Below are 23,764 nucleotides of genomic sequence, written 5' to 3'. Positions count from 1 at the left end.
AGTCTAGACTGGCTGGCTGCTGAACTCAAGAAATCCATCTATTTCTTCCTCCCCAGAACTGAGCTTACAGTCCCTGACTTTTTAATGAGTATTTTGAGGATCAACCTCAGGTTCCTATGCTTACAGTGCACACACTTTCCCAACTAAACTAGTTCCACACCCCCAAATAAACTTCCTTTGAACATTCATAAGCAAACTTTCTGAGAACATGTGTTTTTATTTCTCCTAGATAAATTCCTAGAAGGAACTGACTTCATTTAACTTTTTAAGAAATTAAGCCTTTTAATTTAGCTTTTAACTTTTTTTTTAAGTTTTTTTTTTCTTTTTTTTTATTGGATGTTTTATTTACATTTCCTATGTTGTCCCCTTACCCCATCCCCCACCCACCCAGGAACCCCCAATCCCCTCACCCCTCCTTCTTCTTCTCTGTGGATGTAACCTCTATCTACGTCTCCCACTCCCACCTCCCCACCCTCAAAATTCCCACCCCCTGGGGCATCCAGCCTTCATTCAGTCAAGGTTCTCTTCTTCCATCTATGCCCAGCAGGGCCCTCCACCCTTACATATTTAACTGAAGCCCTGGATCCCTCCCTAAGTGCTCCCAGGCTGGTGGTTTAGACCCTGGGAGCTGTGGTTGGTTGGTATTGTTGCTCTCCTCATGGTGCCGCAAATAGTTTCAGCTCTCCTTCAGTCTTCACTCTAACTCCTCTATGGAGAACCCCATGATCAGTTCAATGGCTAGTTGTGAGCATCTGCCTCTGAGTATGTCAGACTCTTGAAGACCTCTGAGGAGATATCCATATCAGGCTCTTATCAGCATGCATTTCCTGACTTCCACATCAGCCTCTACCTTTGGTGATTGCACATGGGATAGATATTCAGGTGGAGTGGTCTTGAAATGGCCCCTCCTTCAGTTTCTGTCCCTCACTTTGTCTCCATATTTTCTCCCTTGAGTAATTTGTTTCTCCTTCTAAGAAGGACCGAATCACCCCCACTTGGTCTTCCTTCTTTATGGGCTTCATGTGGCCTGTGAGTTGAATCTTGGGTATTGCGAGCTTTTGGGCTAATATGCAATTATCAGTGAGTGAATATCATGTGTGTTCTTTTGTGATTGGCTTACCTCACTCAGGATGATAATTTCTAGTTCCATCCATTTACCTAGGAACCTCTCGAATTCATTGTTTTTAATAGCTGAATAATACTCCGTTGTGTAAATATACCACATTTTTTGAATCCATTCCTCAGTTGAAGGACATCTGGGTTCTTTCCAGCTCCTGGCTATTATAAACAAGGCTGCTATGAACATAGTTGAGCATATGTCCTTGTTATATGTTCAAGCATCTTCTGGGTATATGCCTAGGAGTGGTATAGCTGGATCCTCAGGTAATGCTATGTCCAATATTCTGAGAAACCGCCAGACTGATTTCCAAAGTGGTTGCACCATCTTGCGGTCCCACCAACAATGGAGGAGTGTTCCTCTTTCTCCACACCCTCGCCAGCATCTACTATCACCTGAGTTTTTAATCTTAGCCATTCTGACTGGTGTGAGATGGAATCTCAGGGTTGTTTTGATTTGCATTTCCCTGATGACTAAGGATGCTGAACATTTCTTTAGGTGCTTCTCGGCCATTCGAGTTTCTTCCGTTGAAAATTCTTTGTTAAGCTCTATACCCCATTTTTTAATAGGGTTATTTGGTTGTCTGGAGTCTAATTTCTTGAGTTCTTTGTATATATTGGATATTAGCCCTCTATCAGATGAAGGATTGGTAAAGATCTTTTCCCAATTTGTTGGTTGTCATTTTGTCCTATTGACAGTGTCCTTTGCCTTACAGAAACTTTGCAATTTTATGAAGTCCCATTTGTCAATTCTTGATCTTAGAGCATATGCCATTGGAGTTCTGTTCAGGAACTTTTCCCCTTTGCCCAAGTATTCGAGGCTCTTCCCCACCTTCTCTTCTATTAGTTTCAGTGTATCTGGTTTTACAGAAATGAACCCACACTCCTATGGTCACTTGATCTTTGACAAAGGAGCTAAAACTGTCCAGTGGAAAAAGGACAGCATTTTCAACAAATGGTGCTGGTTCAACTGGAGGACAACATGTAGAAGAATGAAAATTGATCCATTCTTATCCCCTTGTACAAAGCTCAAGTCTAAGTGGATAAAGGACCTCCACATAAAACCAAATACACTGAAACTAATAGCTTTTAACTTTTTAAGAAATTACCATGACAGTGGTAATGAATGCCTGAAATCCCAGCACTTGGGAGGCAGAGGCAAGAGGATGAGGAGTTCAAGGTCGTTTGCAGCTGCATGGTAAGTTCCAGGCCACCCTGGAAAAAGAAAGAGGAGAAACAGAGAGATAAAGGGAGATAGACAGACAAACAACAGAGAGAGAGATTACAAAAGTGCAGTCATTAGAGGAAAGAGAGCGGTTGTTTATTAGAATATTAAAAACAGAGTTACCATTTGATCCAGCAATTCTCCTTCTGAGTATATATATAAATTCAAATACTCACCATCTCAAAGATATTACTACACTACATGTTCACTACAGCAGTATCCACAAACCCCATGATATGCAGACAACCTAAGTGTGTGCTAAGGAATAAAAGAATAAGACAGTCGTGTTATATTTTTGTGAGGAATATTCGTCAGCCTTAAAAATAAAACAAAGAAAGATAGCTCAATAGTTAAAAGCATGTTCTGCTCTTGGAGAGGAGAAGAATTCAGGTCTCAGCATCTGTGTTGGACAGCTGACTACTGCCAGTAATTCTAGTTTCATGGGATCTGACACCTTATTCTTGAGTCTGGGGCACTGTACTACACACACACACACACACACACAATTAAAGACGAAAAAGAAATATGACTATTTAAACAAGACCTGACAAACCAACACAGATGGAAGAATTCACACAGAGCCTCACCCTTAGATTAAGAGCTACAAGTAATTAAAAGCGGCTGAGAGAGGGAGAATTCATTTTTCCAGCCGATACACTAAGTGTTCATCTAGTCCAACCCTAAGAAGTCAGCGCCAAAGAGCTATACATATAAGCAACACTAAACAGACTCCTTGTGTGTGTGTGTGTGTGTGTGTCAAATAACAATAATAATTAAATAATAAGAGGTCATGAATTTGAAAGGGAGTTGGAGACACACATGGAAGGGGTTGATGGGAAAAGGAGGAAATAATATTTTACTTTTAAAAATTGAAAAAAGGAAAGTAAAGAAAGATAAAACAAGAAAATCCTTCTATCTATGACAACATGAACAAAACCAAAAGACATTTTGCAAACTGACATAAACCAGACACAAACGTAGATAGCACATGACAAAATTTATATGTACACTTCAAAAATATACATCTCATAGAAACAAAATAGAAACAAGGTTGATTACAGTAGTCTTGCTAGGAGAGTCATAGGTGGAGAGATGTTGATCAACAAGTTTAAACTTGATAAATAACTCCTGGAGCTATATGTAATAAGAATGCATTGTTATGTGACACTGTTCATCAGGAAAACAAACATCTACTCACTGGAGATAGGGAAGTGAAGACAGGCGGAAGCTGGACACTACCAACGTCCATGTTACGTGTGGGCTTATGGATGAGGGGTTATTTACAAGAGCAGAGATTACTCACATGGTTGCCTCACCAAGCCCAGCCCAGCATAGATGACAGTTCCCAAAGGCTGGGAACCTGGAGTACACTGCACAGCCTGCAGGCAGCTCAGTAGGTTGAACAGTGTCCTTTCCAGGTAGACCAGTTTGTCTTTATTTCTTCAAGGAAATCTGCTTTTTTAAGGATACTTGGCTGGTCTCTGCTTCTTCCAGGGGACTGGCCTTGTCATAGTCTTCTTTTCACCAAGGCTCACCTGAGGGTGACTCAGAAGTCTTTTCAGCTTATGTAGCCTTAAGGAAATAGGACTTCTCAGTTTCATGGACTTCTGGAGCTGTTTTGATGTGTTTACTTCCTAATTTAAGAGTTTTTAGCTCCTCTTAGAGCACCCATTGTTTCACCTTCCTGGAAGGTTTTAATCTCCAGAAACTTCTATACAATTATATGCTTGAAATTTACTAACAGAACAGTCATCTCTCCACACACAAAAAGCAACTAGGTAGTGGACATTTTCCAGAGTATATCAGGCCATCACATTGCAGACACTAAAATTTTCAACTTTTTGGTTTTACCCCAAAATACTTGGAATTAAAAAAAGAGTTGTATTCTAAAGAGCATGAATGCTATTCAGAAGAACTCTAGTTTTTCATATTCTTGTCAATAGCTGGTTACAGTCTTTAAACACATGGAGATAATTTGTTTTACTTTATTTTGTGAGGTCTCAATATATAGCCCTGGCTGTTCTGGAACTTACTGTGTAGATCAGACTGGCCTAAAACAGAGACTCACCTGTCTCTGCTTCTTAGATGCTGAGATTAAAGGTGTGCAACACCACACTAGGGTGGACACCTTCTTTCATGAAGTGTCTAGCAAACATTTTAGCTATTTTTATCCTTTGGTTTTTTTGAGACTGGGTCTTGCTGTGTCTCCCAGGTTAATATGAACATTGCTGTATAGCCTAACCTGGACTGAAATTATGATCCTTTTACCTCAGATAAAAATGTGCTTGAAACTCTTATAGTTTGCATTCATGTTATCTTAGAAATGTGTGTTGTGAGGTTGTACACATCCTCTTCAGTAGTCTTCAAGAACTGATGGTTGTAGAGTATACTGCTGCAGTGAGAACAAGAAGTGATAGCTTTAAGGGACTATAGGCACACCTCAGAGGTAGGGTAGATGCCACCATTCACAGAGCCCTCAGCTGAATCTACAACATCAAAAAGCAAAAACAAAACAAGAATAGTTTTCACTTTTACATGAAACATAACCCATTTCAATTAGTTTTTATAGAATATGAAAAAGGTTTGACATTCTTTTTCCCATAGAGATAGTGAACTTCTGTAGCATCACATTTTGAAAAGTTTGTCATTTCCTCTATTGGATTACAGTACCACCTTTGTTAGATACCAGCTGAGCAGATGGGTCTATTTGTTGTCTATATTCCTGATTTTTGTCTGTGTCTATCCTTAAAACAAAGCCGCATTGTAGTTGAATAAGGGAGACTTTCAGCCAGGACTGAAGTTTCCAGGCATTAAATCTTTAAATTTGTGCTTATTTTTTCAAATTAATTTTTGCTTTTCTACTTAAATTGCATAGAATTAATATCTTAAATGTATTTTAGAAGTACCTGTTAAATACACTTGTATATTTATTTTAGCCTTCTTTAGGCTACTTTTATTGATATTTTACTATACAGGTTTTATATTATGTTTTCTGACATTAGTATTCTTGATATTTTGAGTAGTCAATGGTAGATTCAAATCTAGGGCCTTTTACATGCTAGGCAAGCCCTCTACCAATGAGCTACGTCCCCATTTCTTTATTTTGTGCTTTGCAATGACATTACAAATGCTATCAATTTAAAATTTTATTTTCTAACTTTATTATAGTTAAGTAACTCAAGTTTTTAATTGTTGAAGATAATTTTTATTATTTTTTAATTGTATGCATGTGTGTCTGTGTGTGGGTGTGTACATGTGATAACAGATGCCTATGGAGTTAAAGTTATAGACAGATGTGAGCCAATCTGCATGGGTGCTAGGAACTGAACTTAGATTCTCTATAAGAATGAGTGACATTTGCCCTTAATTGAATCTTTTCAGCCCTTAACTAATTTCTTTTTATACTTCCCTTATATTTTGAGACCTAGTTATAATTATTTGTTCATTTTTATAGAGGTTTTATAAACTTGTGGTTTGTCACATTTCTTTTTCTTTCTATTCTTTTCTTCTTTTTTTTAAACATCAGCAGGTCAACCTTGAACAAAGCCATTGCTGTACACCGCTATTGAAATGTGTATTAATTCCGGTTCTTTTGTTGATGTTACAGTGTTGGCCTTCTCTTAATTTTCATTTACTTTACTGGTGTTCTGGCATCAGTCATTCCCCACCCCTTTCCAGCCTCTGTGTTGGGCTCATCATCCTTTTCTTTCTTTTTTTTATGTTTATTTTTTTAATTGGATGTTTTATTTACATTTCATATGTTATCCCCTTACCCCATCCCCCCCACCCAGGAACCCCTTATCCCCTCACCCCTCCTTCTGCTTCTCTGCAGATGTACCCCTACCTACCCCCCCGACTCCCACCTCCCTACCCTCAAATTCCCACCCACTGGGGCGTTCAGCCTTCATGAGACCAATGATCTCTTCTCCTACCTATGCCAGACAGGGCCATTCTCCCTTACATATACCATTGAACTGATCATGGGGTTCCCAAAACTGAAGGAGGGGCCGTATGGAGACCATTCCACCTGGGTATCTATCCCATGTGCAGTCACCAAAGGTAGATGCTGATGTGGAAGTCAGGAAGTGCATGCTGACAAGAGCCTGATATAGATATCTCCTTAGAGGTCTGCAAGAGTCTGACTTATTATTCAGAGGCAGATGCTCACAGCTAGCCATTGAATTGATCATGGGGTTCCCAATGGAGGAGTTAGAATGAAGACTGTTGGAGCTGAGGGGGTTTGTGGCCCCATGAGGAGAGCAGCAATACCAGCCAACTAGAGCTCCTAGGATCTAAACCACCAGCCTGGGAGCACTTAGGGAGGGATCCTTGGCTTCATCTGTATCTGTAAGGGAGGATGGCCCTGTCTGGCATAGGTGGGAGCAGAGATCATCATCCTTTTCAGTGCAGAGCATTACTTTCAGTGTCTTTTGTTGGGAGATGTAGTGGTCATAAACTCCAATAACCTGCTTTTATCATGAGTTGTTTTTTCTTTCTCTCCACATTATAACATAGAGTTTTGACAGGTATCACAGTCTGATCTAACAGCTGTAATCTTCCCAAATTTGAAATATGTATTCCCAAGTCCTTCTTACTTTTAAAAGTTTCAGTTAAAATGTCAGCTGCTTTGATAAACCTCCATTTATATGTAACTTGGTGTTTCTCTTTTGCAGCTTTCAATTCATTTTCACTGTTCTGTATATTTTAGTATATTTGACTATGTCATGGTATGGGGAGGTTTTTTTTTTTTTCTGGAGCTATTTGATGTTCTGCAAGCCTTGTAGTCTTAGATAGATTTCTCTTTTCTTAGGTTTGGAAATACTCTGCTGTGATTGTATTGAAAATGCTTTTTATGTCTTTGAAATATAGATCTCTTCCTTCCATGTCCCTAGCTCAAAGACTTGGTGTTTTATGGTATCCCAACGATACTCTCACATTCCTTTTGTACATTTTTTGAAGAGTATCAATGTCTTTAATTGAATTTACCCACTTCTCTACTTTGTCTTCAACTCCTGATAGCCTATTTTCCCTTTATTCTATTTATTGGTGAGGCTTTTCTCTTAATTTTTAATTTTTGATTGATTCTTTTATCTCTAACATCTCAATTTGAGTTTTCTTTTATATTTAAATTTTAAGTTTTACATTATATGTAGACTTCTTTGCTTCATTCAATTGTTTACTCATTCATTTCTTTAAGCGTGTTTATAATCATTCTTTTGTAATTTTTTTGTCTGAAATTTAATATACATATTTCGCACTTGGGACCATTATCTGGGATTGATAGTTTTTGGAGGAGGCAAGTTGTCTTGGTTTTTCATATTACTTGTGTTTTGTGTTGTGATTTGGATATCAGGAGTTAGATTTGGGGAGTTTGGTTGGTTAGTTGGTTAATATTGGTCACCTTAAGGGGACTATATAGTAATATAGTTGAGGAGTCATTTCCCTTCTTAATCTTTAGTCCTCTCCTGAGAGTGCTGACTGAGAGTGGGCACTCCCTAAGAATAAATTCCCTTGTTGCTGGGGTCTATCTGGTTTCTCTCATGTTCCTGTCCTGATTCCTAGCAGACTGTTCCTGGTCCCTTGTTGGTAGGAATTCTTCTGTGATAGGTAGTCTTTTTCCCATCATCTCTATTTCTGAGGACTACACTGGACTAGTGTCTGAGTTTGACTCTGGATCCTACTCCAGATTTAGCTCTTGCGTAATTCTTGGAAATGGAACTGGGTTCCCACCTTTTAGGAAAAGTTTCTAGAACATGTCTCATGCTGTGCCAAGTAAGAATTTTGGATTGATGCTTGGAGTTCCTTAATCAGACTGATTCCTGGGTGACATAGCTGAGTTCCCTGGCTTTGCTAGGTGACTTGTGGTCTTTGCTTTCATAATGGGTCAGTGCATGCAACTTGGTAGATGGGGATCAGCTCCAAGTCTAGCATATCTCTGACCTCAGGATGGGCTCATACAAGTAGAAAGGCATACAAATTAGCATAGCATGCTTCCTGATGGTATTTTCATACATAACGTAGTTCCTATTGTTTCCCTCACCCGATACCTACTCCTCTGTCCCATATTCCTACCCCCATCTCCTTCTTTCTTCCTGTCTACCCAAACTATTCCTCTTTAAACTTTCATGTCACGTGGTAAATCTTTTCTTTCCCATGTACACTCCATATGTATGCACTTCTTTATTTAAAAAATATGCTTTTTCATAGCAGTTACACACTTCTGTGTGTGTGTCTGTCTCTCTGTGTCTCTGTCTCTGACTCTCTCTTTCTCTCTCTCATACACACACACACACACACATACACACACACACACACAAACACACACCACTAAATAAAAATAATTAAGTTTTAAAACTGTGGCTGGTGAGATGGTTCAGTGGGTAAAAACACTTGCCATGTGAGTCTGACAACCTGAGTTCAGTCCTTGGATCCTGTGATGTAAAGAGAGTACCGTCTTCTAAAAGTTGACCTCTGACTCCGCCATGTGCCATGCCACTTATGTACTGGCAATCACTCATTCACACACATACTGATGATGAACTCAATTTAAAACAGGCCTTTTATATCCTATATATACTTTGGTGTTGATTTACTATTGTATCTAACAGTCTACCTTTTAAAACTATAATCTCTCAATGTATGTAGGGGTTTCTAACAAATATTTTCTGAAAGGGGCCAGATAATCAAAATAGTCAGCTTTGTGGACATATAGCCTCTGGCAAGGCTATTCAGTTCTGCCTTTGTAATAAGATGACAGCCACAGATGGACGTAGGTGAATGACTATGACTATATTTCAATAAAACTTCATGGAAAAAATAGATGGCTGTTCATGGTTGTCAACTTTTGAGTTAGATAATTTGTATTTAATATAGCTACCAATATCATTAGATTTAAGCCTACCAGCTTGCAATTTATAAGTATATATAGTAAACTATATATGGTCCTATGTGGTTTTCACCTATCGTATATTACTTTCATATATTTTAAAGACTAATCAAGAGTTTGATATTTCATTTACTATCTACTAGTAGTTAATTGTATGAATAGATAATTATTAGCTTTACTGTAATGTTCTAGTCATGGTGGCATAGGAGCTTACAAAATGCCTATTTAACTTATCACGTTACATTTTCAAATTATACCATGCCATCTTGTTTGTAATGCAAAACACAATAGTTTACTTTTATTGCCTCTTATATGTCCATGTGCTATTTTAAAGTATGCATATTTCTATATGTAATTAGCCCTACAATGTGTTGCAAATATTTTTATTTCACAATTGCTGAGCTGAGGACATCACTTAAAAGGCCCTAGGTTTGTTCCCAGAACAAATAAATAAGTAAATAAATAAATAAATAAATATCCTTTTATGTTTTTAAATAAGAAACAAAATATTTACTCATATATTTGCCATTACTTGATATACTTCCTTTCTTTGTATGATCCAAATTTCAACTTAATTTAAACTTGCGTGTTGCTTTCTTTACAACTTCTTCACGTATATTTATAGCCTTTAAAAAATTTTTATTAGAGAATTCAAGACTTTTTTGCTCATGCTTTATTATGATTATTAAATTTTCTTTGTTGGAATGTCAATATTTCTTTTTTATTTTCTATGTTTCTTATTATTTAAAACAATTTTTAAATTTGAATATATTTTGATCATATTCTTCCCCTCAAGTCCTTCCAGATTCTACTCCCCATCCACCCAACTTTTAAGGTCTTTCTCAAAAAACAAACAAAAACCCAGGACAACAAACTCCCCCAAAATCAAGAAAACAAAATAAAGCTATACCCTAAAACGAAAACAACACCAAACCAAAGCACACACATACTCATACACACAAAACAAAAAAATAAAAAACCAACCCTGTCCCATTATATGTTGGTCAATTACTTCTGAATGTAAGGTCTGTCCTGGTGTGGTTGATATACCCAGTGTTACTTACTGAGGAAAACTGATTTTATTTCTCTCTGAATAGGTATAAATGACAGTTTAATTATTAATCTTTACCCTAGTGGCTAGATTCTCATTCTCCCCCCACCCCCACTCTCTCTCTGTAACAAAGGTTCAGACATCCTTACAAAACCTAATTCTGAATTAATTATTCTTTAATAAGACTGAAATGGATTGGTGATGTAGATCAGTAATCAAGCACTTGTCTAATATATGTAAGCCCCTGGTCCCAAGAGCAAGGAAGAGACAGAGAAAGAGTTGTGATAGAGAGGGGCAGAGACACAGAGAGAAAACTACAGGAAACAATGCTTGAAAATCAGGATTGTAAAATTAAAAACAAAAAAATCAAAACCAAATAGTGCTTAAATCTAGTTGAAACTGGACAGGTCCAGTACACCTGTACCCTGGGCCTGAAGCACCATGAAAGAGGATTGGGAGTAGAAGTCAAGCCAGGATTACCTCATGAGACCCTATTTTAGAGGAGAGAGAGAGAGAGGAGGGGGGAGGAGAGAAAGAGGAAAGAGAGGGAGGGGAGAGAGAGAGAGACAGAGAGAGAGACAGAGAGAGACAGAGAGGAAGGAGGAGGAGGAAGAGGAGGAGAGAGAGATGAGAAGTTGAGAAAGAGAGAAGAGAGAAGGGAACAGAGAGAGGTTGAGAGAGGGCTAACAAAGTCTTATTGAGGAGTCTAACAGCCATAGGGGAAGGTGAGTGAATCCTTACAGCATATCTGAAGGCAAAAATGTGCTGACACATTTGCTAGGACATGAGAGGACAAGAATCTTCTAGAAAGGTATAGACTGTGGTCCTTTCAGTCCCTTTGTGCTGAGTCTTCAGTGTAGCCGATAGATTTATTACTAGTTAATTTATGAGTTTTGTAGATAGGTTCTGTTGTCTGTGTGCCAGAATCACAAATCTTCCCTCACCATGGCCGCCTAATCTCTCTTTTGATATTTAGAAAAGAAAGTCTGCCCCTCACTCCTATCCTCCTGTGAAGTGGCTTTTTAAATTTGTTCCTAATGCATTGCTTTTCTTCCCATGTAAATGTGTCTTTTGTTTCCACCAATGACATTATAAATTCTTAGGCAATTACCCTCAGAATTCATATGAAAGATTATTGACGCTCTTTAGTTCACATTGTTTCATTATTATTAATTCTGTTTTTTGACAAATGAATACATGTATGCGTATAATTCATTATTATTACCCTCTTTCCCTACATACTCCTATCCCTATCAAACTCCCCATTCCCTTTCTTAAATTTATGACCATTTATTTAGTTGAACCAGAATCATCTGTGTAGCTGTTGAAGTAAAAGTACCCATTGGAGGCTAATGGGGTCACCAGTGGATATAAACTAAAGGCAACAAGTCCCTTCTTCCTGGATCCATCTGTAGCAAATAGTTCAGCAGTGATGGATAGGGACTCCTAAGCCCCTCTCCATTCCTGCCTGACCATTAAATGGACTCATTATTGTGCAGATTTAAAAGGGTTTGTATCTAAAATGGTCAGTAGATGATATGGTGGCCTCCCATACTTCTGTAGACCAAGCACTCAGGAGGTTATGGCAAGAGGCTTACAAGTGTAAGACCAGCCCTGGGTGCATAGAGAGAACTTGTCTCAGACATAAAGCAAGGGCACCTATAAGCACAGTGGCTGCCCTTGCTTTGTTCTGTACCCCAGGCTGGCCTTAGGCTGCAGCTGTCCTAGGTTTTTCATGTGCCTGGTGTCATCTCACCCTACCCTGTGGCGCCATAGTCTCTCAGTGTCTGGTTCCCACATTCTTGTTCATAGATGGAGGAAGTAAGGGCCCTGGCTTTCTACCCTCAGCCCATCCAGCTATCACTATTTCCTGTCCTGGGAACCCAGAATATAGATATTGCACAAAGGTTTCTAAGTCCCTTTTTTCTATGAACATTTTAATTTAAGAAAGTGGAATCCCAAATAGAAATCTTCCTATAATAAAGTCTGTCACTATTTGGGAGGAATAAAAGCAAACAAGGGGAAGGAAAGACAGATTGGGGAGGAAGGGAAATGGCCTAGCATCATCTATGAACAAAATAGGTGTACATTATAAACTACAGTGCATAGTTGATACACTATATATTGATAAATGAAATTTCTAGTATTTAGGTGGATTTTTGTTTTCTTTTCTAGCTTTAAAATCTGAAGGGGATGATTACTATATTAATGGTGCCTGGACTATTGACTGGCCAAGGAAATTTGATGTTTCGGGGACAGCTTTTCACTACAAGAGACCAACAGATGAACCAGAATCCTTGGAAGCTCTAGGACCCACCTCTGAGAACCTCATTGTAATGGTAAATGTGTCTATGTCATTATGTTTTTATTGTAATTTCCATATTATAGGGCAGAAAAGGGGTCAAGTTTAATCAGTTCTGTCTTACAGGTGATAGAATTAAGGGAATAAAGGTCAAATGATTTTCACAAGAGTGCAGAGACTTCAGAGTGGAGGCCGTAGGTCTCTTTCAGGATGGCTTTTATCTTTTCATGGTTTTTGAGTAAAATTTTGGAGGGGTATGTTTGGTTTGGGGTTTTAGTTGTTGTTGTTTTATTGTTTTTATTTTGAGGGGTTGTTTGTTTGTTTGTTTGAGGCAGGGTTTTTCTGTATAGCCTTAGCTGTCCTGGAACTTGCTCTGTAAACAGGCTATGTTCAAATTCATAGAAATCAGCCTGCCTCTGCCTTCCAAGTGCTGGGATTAAAGGCATACACCACTGCTCATTTTTAAGTAAAAGTTTATTATTCTACAGTATAAATAAAAACAGTGACAAACTACCCATGAGCAGAAAAAAAAGAACATTTTATATAACCCATGTGCCACCAAACCTGACAGCCTGAGTTCAATCCCATGGTTCATACAATTGAAGGAGAGAACCAATTTTGGCAAATTGACCTGTAACTTCTGTACATGCTCCAAGGCATGTGTTCACCCACCCACACACATACACCAATAAATAAACAAAAATGTAATAATTTTTAAGTTGTGGTGTGTTCTCGGTTAGCCTGGACCACAGAGTGTGATTGTCAAGAGCTAAAGTAAATAAGTAAATGTTCCAATTTTCCTGAAAAGCCTTGCTCTATGGCATTTTCCTCTTCAGAAGAAATAATAAATATCTGAATGAAGCTCATTGTATTTTAATTATCTTCACCAGTTGTTTTCAATGGCAGGTTCTACTCCAAGAACAGAATTTGGGAATTAGGTACAAGTTCAATGTTCCCATCATTCGTACTGGCAGTGGAGATAACGAAGTTGGCTTCATGTGGACTCACCAGCCCTGGGCCGAGTGCTCTGCTACCTGTGCTGGAGGTAAGACACCCACTAGGCAGCTCACAGCTGGCAGTGTGGGAGCAAAACCTACTCTGAGCTGTGTTTTGTTTGCTAAAGAAGCTAATTGGAAACATTTTTTGCAGGTTTGCTTCAAGCTGTAATTTAGCAAAAGAAAGTTTGCTTAATTGTATTACATTCTGTTTCTTTCAACCTCATGTAATTTACACAGATTTGTTGGTAAAATACATCTTGGCACAATGAGTATCTCTGCTGGTGCTTCTCCAAGACTATCTTGAAGGTGGGCTGTTTGCTTTTCATGAACACATTCTTGGTAAAGAACATCAGGAGTTTTAAATTTAAAAACCAGCAAAAATCATACATCACAGATGTAACTTGTTGTAATGGGGCATGAGAATGTATGTGTGCTTGTATGTTTGTGTTTGTATGATTGTGTGTTTCCCACAATCCCATTCAAATTCCCTTCTCCAGCCATCAAAGTTAAGGGGCAGTATACTGGGATGCTACATGATTCCTGTTGTCTGGGTCTTTGGGCTAATGATATTAGTGACCCCATTATAATCCCTCAGTGAGGTAGACATAGCTGTTAGGCAGTGGTTGGTGATGTGTTGGTTGTCCCATGTGCGTTTTTCATGGGTGCCTTTTCCCCACAATTTACTCTATTCCTAATCCTCCTCCCTCTAGTGGCCACCAATGCAATTCTTTACCTCTGGCTGGGAGAGCAGGACAGTTGGCTTCCTTCAAAGCCAACACCCTTGCTGCTTCATGGACTGGTGAGTAGAAGTGCTGTGAAAACAGCATCTTCCTTCTCTCTGGAGACTAAGTGCACCACCTCCACCACAGAGCTCTATTACAGTAGGCAAGGAGCAGACCCATCCTTCAAGGCCAAGGAGGCTGACAGTACCTCACCATTCCAAAACCAAGTATACATTTAAGTATACAGAATCCATATTTTAACTCATAAAAATTAAAGTCATTCATTACTATAACTCTATTTTCAATAGTAAAGACAACACAACATGAAAAATAAAAAAGAAGGTGAATAGCTCTCTGTTAATATTCACTCATGTGAAATACCATAAAGCATGGTTAAGTAGAACTTGCAAGCCATTTTAAAAGTTCTCCTGTTCCCACACATTTCATGTGTGAGATGTCTGATGGCTCGTAATATAAAGTTTTCAAAACTGTAATGCATCATCACTTCTTTTAATGAATTCAATGATTAATACCACTGTAGATTACCCTTAACTAATTCACTTTTTGTTCCCATAAGAGCCATTGCATTATATTTGATGGCATTTATACATAAATCTTTCTTTGTGCTAATTAAATCACCTTTTAGTTAGTCTATAAATTAATCTTTCCCTTTCTACCTGCCAACAAAAAAGTCTTCACTAGAATAACATATATTCAAGTTAGGCCCTTTTAAGGATGAGTCCAAATAATTTAAGGTTTAGGCATTCTAATAATAATGTCCTAAAGCTGAAGTCAGCTGACTTTGGGAAGAGAAGCATGATAGTATCTTCAAGTATGCAACAGAATGCTGAACAAGGAGCCCTACTGCCTGTTCTTATTTTGATCAATTGCTATATTTTAGGATAGTTTAGACTCAGTCTTGTCTGAGGTCAAGGACAGATTAAATGGATTCCCAATGTTTTTTCAACTTAGAATTCTGTTTGTTCAGAGGGCACATAGACCAATAAAGATGGAGGCAGCATAAAAACTTCATCCAAAAGAAAACTGAGTTTATTGAAGTAAAAAGTATGAAAATAATAAATGAGGTAGTCTTTCCTATAACATTCATATTGAAAAATCGCAATGATTTGTGAGTGAGGAAGAAAAAAGAAACTAAAGAGTAACAGGAAGGAAGAGAAGCCCCTGGAAGGAGAGGTTTCTTTTCCATAATATAAACTACTTTGATTCTGGAGCTACTGATCTTAGATCTGAGGTGGTTCTGGAAACCCCAACTCTGCTTGAGTGTGAGTGACTATGAATACCCATGAGACCCATGAGCCTATGGCTTTTGTTGAGAGAGGGAAGTCAGTGATTGAAAGTTGGCAGATGTGGTGTGCAGAACTATCATTTGTCTTGGTCATCCAAATGTGATCTGGGGACCAGCTGCCTCAGTTTAGTTAGGGATTCATTTGAAAAGCTGATCTGGGAGGCTCCATTTCAGACCTCTTGTAGAGAAACTTTGAGTAGGGACTATGTTTTCACAAGTTCCTCAGATGGTTCTCTGCTCACATAAGATTTTGGATCACTGTTTCTGGCTTTCATAGCGACTAAAACCTAGCACTGAAGGCATGTAGAGTTCAAGGCCTGGTCACCGAAGTCTGAATCTTTGAGAGCTCATTTTGCTCCTAGAACAGTATCTGGAACCTTCTAGGGAAAAAAAACATTTATAGATAGTAAATGGTTATGAGCACTCATAAAACCATAAAGCAATAATTTTGACAAATGCCTTATTTTCATTTCCTGTTGATGTGATAAAATACTCTGACAAAAGCAGCATAAGGAAGAAAAAAATTATTTAACCACAATTATAAGTTACAGTCCATTATGTCAGGGAAGCCCAAAGTCAACATAGGAACTTGAAGCAGCTAGTCACATTACATTCACAGTCAAGAGCAGAACACAAACAATTAATGCATGCATGCATCCAGCACTCAACTTGCTTTGTCTATTCTTAAACAATCCAATAGCCCTTCCCCAGGGAATGGTGTCACCCACAGTGGGTGTGTTTTCCTATTAATCAATATAATCATCAGACATGCCCACAGCCTAGCCTAATCTAGATATTTCTTCATTGAGCCTCCCTTCCCAGGTGATGCTAGATTGTGTCAATTTGACAACTAAAACTAACAATCAAAAAAGTATGTATATATCTTTTATCCACAGTTGGAAATTGGGTGTCCTAGGGTAGATAACATGTTATAGATACCAGCTATTGAACTTATTTTTCCTATATGTGCTTCTACTGTTAATTTCAGGTACTTTAAACACTGGAAGTGTATATTTGAAAGAAGTAAAGTTCCTTAGAGGTCAGGAATGTTAATTAAAGAAGAGTCCAGAGTCATCTACCATAATGGCAAAAAGGTCTTAGACATTAGGGATGAAAACTAAATCAGTTATTAATTATGATATTTTACTTTGATCTTCCCAGGGAGGTATTGAGAGCCTTGAAGCTCTCAAGATTTTAAATAAAAAAAGATAGAAGGGCTCTCAAAGAACTTGTAGTTGGAGTCTCATAAGAGTCTTCTGTCTTATTGTTCATTATTGTTCTGTGTGTACTTTACTGACATCCAACCCTTTTGAACTGTGAGTCAGGGAACAAGAATGATAGTTTTCTATGATGAGATATTTTAAGATAAGAAATTAAAAACTGTTTTTCTGTAGCTTAGCAGAGCTGATGACAAATCTAATATACAGGAAACATTGGTGATGATTCGGCTACTCTGAGTCAGTGATGACGTACTTCCTGGATCAGGAACATTAAGATGCTATGGGGTGTTGTCTTCAGGACAACTGTGACTTCAGGATAAACTATAATTCTTCTGTGAAAAACTCAACTAAGTTAAGACTTTCCTTCTTTCATAAACCTTGTTACTTCTTCTAGAATTTGTTTCTTCATGCCTCGTCCAAATGATTATGTACTGTGTAATTTAAGTGAGTTCCCAATGGGCTACCATTGGATTAACGGTCATAATCATGTGTTAATTAATTAAGGCCCTCTTAATAATGAAAGAAATATTGTTTTGCTCCATGGCTTTTAGTGGTAAAACTAGCAGTTACTTTATCCTTGCCCACTGACTTCAGTCATCACATGCCTCCTCATTACCAATATTTGCTTGCATGTGTTGTTCTAAGTTCAGCACATATCAGAACTACTAGGAGAATATCTTAAAATACACATTGTTAGGTTTTTGTCTCCAGTTTCTGACTCAGGAGCACTGGTCTTGATAGTTTAGGGGCCTTATGCCAGTAACTGGGCTAGATCCAAATGCCTAGTAAAGCCACCTGGTAATCTTTATTTAAATGTTTATAAAACATTGTGATGCCTGGTATCCTTTGATCATCCTCAATAACCACACTAAATAACCTTTGCTATGATTAATTTTGTTACATAAATAAACTTTATGTTAAATAATTTTTAAATTAGAGATGAAGGAGAAGTAGTGTTTCTCTAATAATAATAATTGGTTATTCTGAACAAAGCTTTTCACCACTTAGCACCTCTATAGAGGAACTTGCTATATATCCACCCAAGTATCTCCTTCACCAGCCCGAGTTTGTTCCAAACCCTTCCCCAAAACAACAGCTCTTAACTTGCCACAGGTTGGAAAGATCGGGACTCTAAATGTTCCTGAGATACTGATACTTGGACTCCTCCTGACACTCCATCTTTTATAAATGGTTAGGAGTTTAGTCTGAACATCAGACTTTTTTAAAGATCACTGGGAAGTTCTAAGGTGCAGTCCATATTTAAAAATTATTGGCTTTGTTACAGATTAAAAGGTTTAGTCCTCAGAAAACTAACATATCTTATTAATTGGCTATGAGTTAATTTAAAAGGTTGATGAGATTCAGGAGTGAGCATTTGGGGTGAAAAACGGAGACCAACATAACCGAGTGGAGTGGGAAAGTGGTAAAATGGCAACCCGTGCCTTTAATTAGTGTGGCCACTGACATGCCATAGAAAGTGTATCTGGAGCTAATTTGTTTATGTTTTCTTCTTTACCTGGTGGGTCATGTATTACATTAATTAATTAATACTTTTAAAACTGCAACTGTACTAAACAGTTTGCAAAGATTTTCATTGCAATTTCAACTTTTTCTAGTATTTATAGAACTAAAATGAATATGAGCAGAACACCCAGATCTGAGGACAACACCAGAATTTTTTGTTTTAGAACATTTTGGAGGTCAGATTTTTCATGGTTAGAAAAGCTCAACCAGTAAACTCTATGCAAATATTGTAAAGTCTACATTAATATAAATTGGAAACACTTCATGTTTCAAGCAATTTGAATAAGATATGCTCAACTTATAAATGGTTGTTATAGTCAACCAATTTAAGCTACAAGTTAGAATGTAAGAGGCATGCAATTTCTGTTTTACCTCAGTGTTTATGAAAATTCCCAGCACTTCTTTTGGTAGCTCTAATTAGAAAAGGACCCCTTCTGTATTAGGACAGTATTGTTTCTTAGAGACTGACTCTTGCATAGAACAGCAATGTTCATGATAATTTTCTGTTCCGTCTTGCAATTTTTTTACTATTAAACCATCCTTTTGCCATCTTCATGACCTACCCAACTAATTCTCTCACTTCATATAGCCCTTGCGATTTTAGAGTAAAGCCTCCCAAGACCGATAACCAAGAGTCTTTAGCATTGTATTTAGCTCTGACCTCTTTTGTTCACAAGGCATTAATTCTTCACTAACAGTGCAAACAGAAGAGAAATATGTATAGTATTGTATATTTGTTGTAGGTTTGTAGTTACACTTAAAATGTTCTGCAGGTCTTCCATTAGCATTAGTAACTATCCTGAGAGTCTGTCTACCTTGTTTTCCCCCTAGGATTTCCTTTGTTTCTCTTTGTGAAGTGAAAGAATTTCATACCAAAGAACTCGGTTTTTAATGTTTCTTATAGTGTTCTTTCACTGCTAAATATTACTTTGCAAATCAGGAGACGAAAGATGAGTTAAAGCTGTGCTTAGACTGAGGAAAAGAAAGGAGGCAGTCATTGCAGAGAACAGTTGTTGTTGTTTAAAGATCAAAGAATACAGTTTTCTTTTGGTTTTATTTTATTATATAGAGAAATGACTGAGCAGTTAAGCCCACTTGCAGAGGACCCAAGTTCAATACCCAGCAACCACATCATAACTGCCTGTAACTCCAATTCTAGGAGATCTGCTACCCAATTCTGACCTCTGTGGACACATGCAAACATGTGGTGCACATACGTACACTCAGGAAAATCTATACTCTATAGGTGTTCTGATCAGATACCATTGAGTATCTAAAATGCTATCATTGTTTTCCTTTATACTTACAGAGTCTGTTTCATTGCATGTTTGGTGCATTTTAGATTATTTTCCTTCCCTGGAAGTCATTGTTGACTGGTTTTCGTTGTTCTTTGTTTGCAGTGGTAGGCAAGCATTGTATCAGTGAGCTATACCCCGACCCAACAAGCCTAATTTGTATGTGCACCTGTATGTGTGTGCGTGAGAGAGAGAGAGAGAGAGAGAGAGAGAGAGAGAGAGAGAGAGAGAGAAGGTTGTTTTATACATTTCTTATTTCCAGGTAGGGATGTTTTTAAATTTTATTATATGCATCATTGCCCGATTCATGTAGACTTTTATATATTGGAGCTGCTTTTTACTCTGACCTTTGGAAAATGGTTTCCAACTACTATTTTGGGTTCATCAATTCAGGGCCAACTTTTCAGAAGGCACCAACGTGGCCAAAGACACTATAGTACCACTCATGGATTGCTACAAAGTAGTGTTCCTTTTCCTGTTTTCCTATTCTAGCTATGGAAACATGGTAACACTAGTTATGGTAAACACAAGTTATTATTAAATGATCTTGTCCTGTAAATAAACAAAGCTTGCATTTCTCACTGCTGTAAAAAAATTATTGAAAACTAAAAGTTGCATAAAAATAATCCTAACTTAATGTGCCATTAAGACTAGGACAAAAATATCACCTCACTCCTTTTCAACCTATTTTGACTTCCTTTTCCAAAGAGAAAAAAAAATCATATAAGCACAATTTAGAGGGCCTACTGATTTTTCAGGATTTCAGGGTGGAACATGCTTTGCTCCTCCAGATTGGGAACTAGAGACCTTAAATAATGTGTAAATATCTCTCATCTGCATTTGTCCTTCTTCCTGAGTATTTTTTTCTTTCTCTCTGTTAGTTCAGTCTAAGGCTAGTGCATGATTAAAGCATAAAGTGAAAGAAAGAAAAACAGAAAAGACAAAATATATTTAAAACGGTCTCTGATAGCAACTTATTTGTGACTTAACAAATTTATGTAATATCCTATAATAATCAATTTATAAATAATTTTCAAATCATCTTAGTGAATTTATCATATAGATTGTCTTAGCCTATGAAACATTAAATATTTCTGTATTATTTCTGTGGTGGTATCTGTTGATTCTGTATATTTTATTTACAAGAATTATACAATACAAACATAATGTAAACTTTAATGATAGTAAATCCATTAATGTAAAGACATTTTAAATTGTTTCAAAAATAATTAGCAAAAGGTGAAATATTGAGCTGCACCTAGTGGTCATGCCTGTAATCTCAGAACTTTAGGAAATTAGTGAGTTAAAAGTAGCCTGAGCTATGTAGAGAGTTTGAGGCCAAATGGGTTTCATTTTAAACTCTCCTTCAAAATAAGAGAGGAAGAAGGAGAGCGAAGGGAGGAGAAAGTGAGAGAGAAGTATAATACAGTCTTTAGACTAGAGCTAATACACAACTCTAAGGAGACACTCTCAAGGTATCAGAGAAAGATGCTTTACGTGTAATTTAATTAAGTGTCCAATGAATTTCTTTGCCAATTCTAAAATGTCTAACACATTTAACATCACTAAGAGGTCATTTCATGCAAATAAGTCTTGTAGAGCTTGGTTTTGTAAATACCTGACACGATTAGGCATACACTAGAAAGTCAAAATAGATAAGTGCCGAACTGAAACAGGAAACCAAAATCTAACCGGTAGAGGGTTTGTGTTGATGGTGGCTGCTCTGTCTCTCTCTTTCTCTCTCTTTCCATCTGTCTCTCTCTTTATCTCTGTGTCTGATGTTTCTGGGGATTGAATTAAGCGCTTCACACATACTAGGCTAGTGATGTACCCTAAGCTATATCCCCAGCCCTATACTTTAGAATACCAGGGGAACACAGACAGAGCAGGAGAGTGCTTCAAAAATCTGAACTATTGAACCAAAGAGAAAGGGCAAAGGTAAACTAGAGCATGTTCAGATAGGAAAGAAACACTAGAGACCATCTAATTGGATTGTCTCATTTTGTAAAGAGAAATGAACATTTGTCTTAGGTCCTTCACTACCTAGAGCTAAAAGCAGTTGGAGGTGAAGGAAAACAGAAACAAGATAAAATGAGATGGAAGGGGCATCATACTCATTTGATTATGAGAGAGTTCTTACTTATATTGTGAAGATCCAGAAGAGCAAAATCACCCAGTAATTTAACAAAATGAGAGGACTGAACAACTAAAATTATCAGACTTGAAAATGCAGTGTTTTACTACGTAAGGTATGTAATATAATGACCTTTATCCTTCCCACTCCACTTTAATGTACTCTCATTGAGATCAAGCTTTTACCTTTCCACATAGTAATTAAATTCATACCTTTAAAAACTGATAGAACTTAATGGGTCAGATTAGCAGACATTTTTTTTCATGAATGATGTTACTGTACTGAATAGTATAAATTCTTTCTATGTGTGCTGTGATTTGAAATAAATCTATTGAATATGTGCCCCATCCGAATTTACATCCAGTAAACACAATTGCTCTAGAAAATATATATATTTATTTTTAGACAGGGACTCACTATGTGGCCCTGGCTGCTATATAGACCAGAATGGTCTAGAACCTGGAGAGATCCACCTGCCTCTACTTCCCAAATGCTGGGATTAAAGGCTTATGCCACCATGGCTAACAATGAAAACTACACTATTTTAAGAGTACCATTTCCACTTTGATCATTCTGTGTTTCCTCAAGGCATCTACTGTTGCCTAGGACAGAAAGAAAACACTGGGAAGGCAAAGAAAGAAGCTTTTGAACAATTTTAAAAAATGAGTTGTAGGCTCTTCAGAAAGAGGAAGCCATGTGGGTGGAGTTGATTGGTACTCTGGGTGCCAACTCTTAGATCCAAGGCAGATGGACTTTGCTGTGCCCTGAAAATGCTTATGTCTGGCCAATAATCACACAACACAACAGCCAGATTCCAGCACTAGAAGGCAAAGCAAATAGGGTTCCAGCCCCCCGCCCCCGGCACTTGTTACTCTTTGGATGCTATCTGCGTTGAATATAGGGATTAAATTAATATTCCTGACCATATGCTATATATGTTGTGGTTGTATAATGTTGTCTTGGTTGCTAACTATTTTAGAGGCTGTGGCTAAGCAAATTATTGCCTTAGCCACCAGCCACATTTTTAGTATAAACCCTGAGTATTCCCTTCTCTACATCTCCAGAAATCTGTTTCTTCAGGAGAGATGACACATTGTTCCACTCTGTTCAATTATTTGAAGATCAGTCAGCCCATCAATCCCAAGTGTACATTTATAGTTTTTTCTTTCCGATACTGACTTAACCATATGTTCTGATAATGTCCACTTAGAACTGAAATGGTTGGACTTGTAGAATGGAGAATACCCCGATCTTTCTCCTGCCCTTGGCCACTGCTACCCTCATACTTCCTGGGTTAACACATGCCACTGTTTCAAGTTCAATATTCAAACATTAACTTCCTTTTTCTACCTTTAAAATGGTGGCTGACATGAGAAGAGCAGTATTAGAAATAAGTTTGTAAAGGTATTTAATTGCCAGAACCAAGAAGGTCAGTGTTCTCTGACGTTTCCACTCAGAACTGGCCTGAACTGTCCTCATCTGAGACATCCATCACCCATACAATGAGAACAATAAATAGTTCCATACAGTACTCACTTACCATTCTGTGCGTTCCTTGCCCTTTTCCCTGTGTTATATACTATTACAAAATACCATTAAAAACTGTTGGCTACTGTATACTTACAGCAGTAATTCAAGTTTGGTCTTTGCATTGTAGAACAGAGGCTTTGGTAGCCAAAAGTAGATCCTAACTTTAAAGTATTGGCATATAAGATCTGATAAATTTAAACTTCAGACCAAAAGTGACGTGTGCTTTTCCCTTCCCTTCCCTTCCCTTCCCTTCCCTTCCCTTCCCTTCCCTTCCCTTCCCTTCCCTTCCCTTCCCTTCCCTTCCCTTCCCTTCCCTTCCCTTTTCCCTTCCTTCCCCTTCCCTTTTCCCTTCCCTTCCCTTTTTCCTTCCCTTCCCTTTTCCCGTCCCTTTTCCCTTCCCTTCCCTTTTCCCTTCCCTTCCCTTTTTCCTTCCCTTCCCTTCCCTTTTCCCTTCC

General features: G+C 37.8%; 1 protein-coding gene across 1 annotated transcript in view; it reads left to right on the top strand.

Moving 5' to 3' along the window:
- The window catches only part of Adamts6 (ADAM metallopeptidase with thrombospondin type 1 motif 6), a 221,770-nt gene that overhangs the window by 161,822 nt on the left and 36,184 nt on the right, over positions 1-23,764 (top strand). The window contains exons 19-20 of the mRNA XM_028783635.1: positions 12,454-12,617; positions 13,487-13,625. Coding sequence (XP_028639468.1) covers positions 12,454-12,617; positions 13,487-13,625 — 303 coding nt within the window. The remainder of the gene's footprint in view (positions 1-12,453; positions 12,618-13,486; positions 13,626-23,764) is intronic.

The sequence above is a fragment of the Grammomys surdaster genome, unplaced genomic scaffold, assembly GCF_004785775.1.
Source record: "Grammomys surdaster isolate TR1022 unplaced genomic scaffold, NIH_TR_1.0 99, whole genome shotgun sequence".
Classification (NCBI taxonomy): domain Eukaryota; kingdom Metazoa; phylum Chordata; class Mammalia; order Rodentia; family Muridae; genus Grammomys; species Grammomys surdaster.
This window is presented reverse-complemented; position numbering and strand designations above follow the sequence as displayed.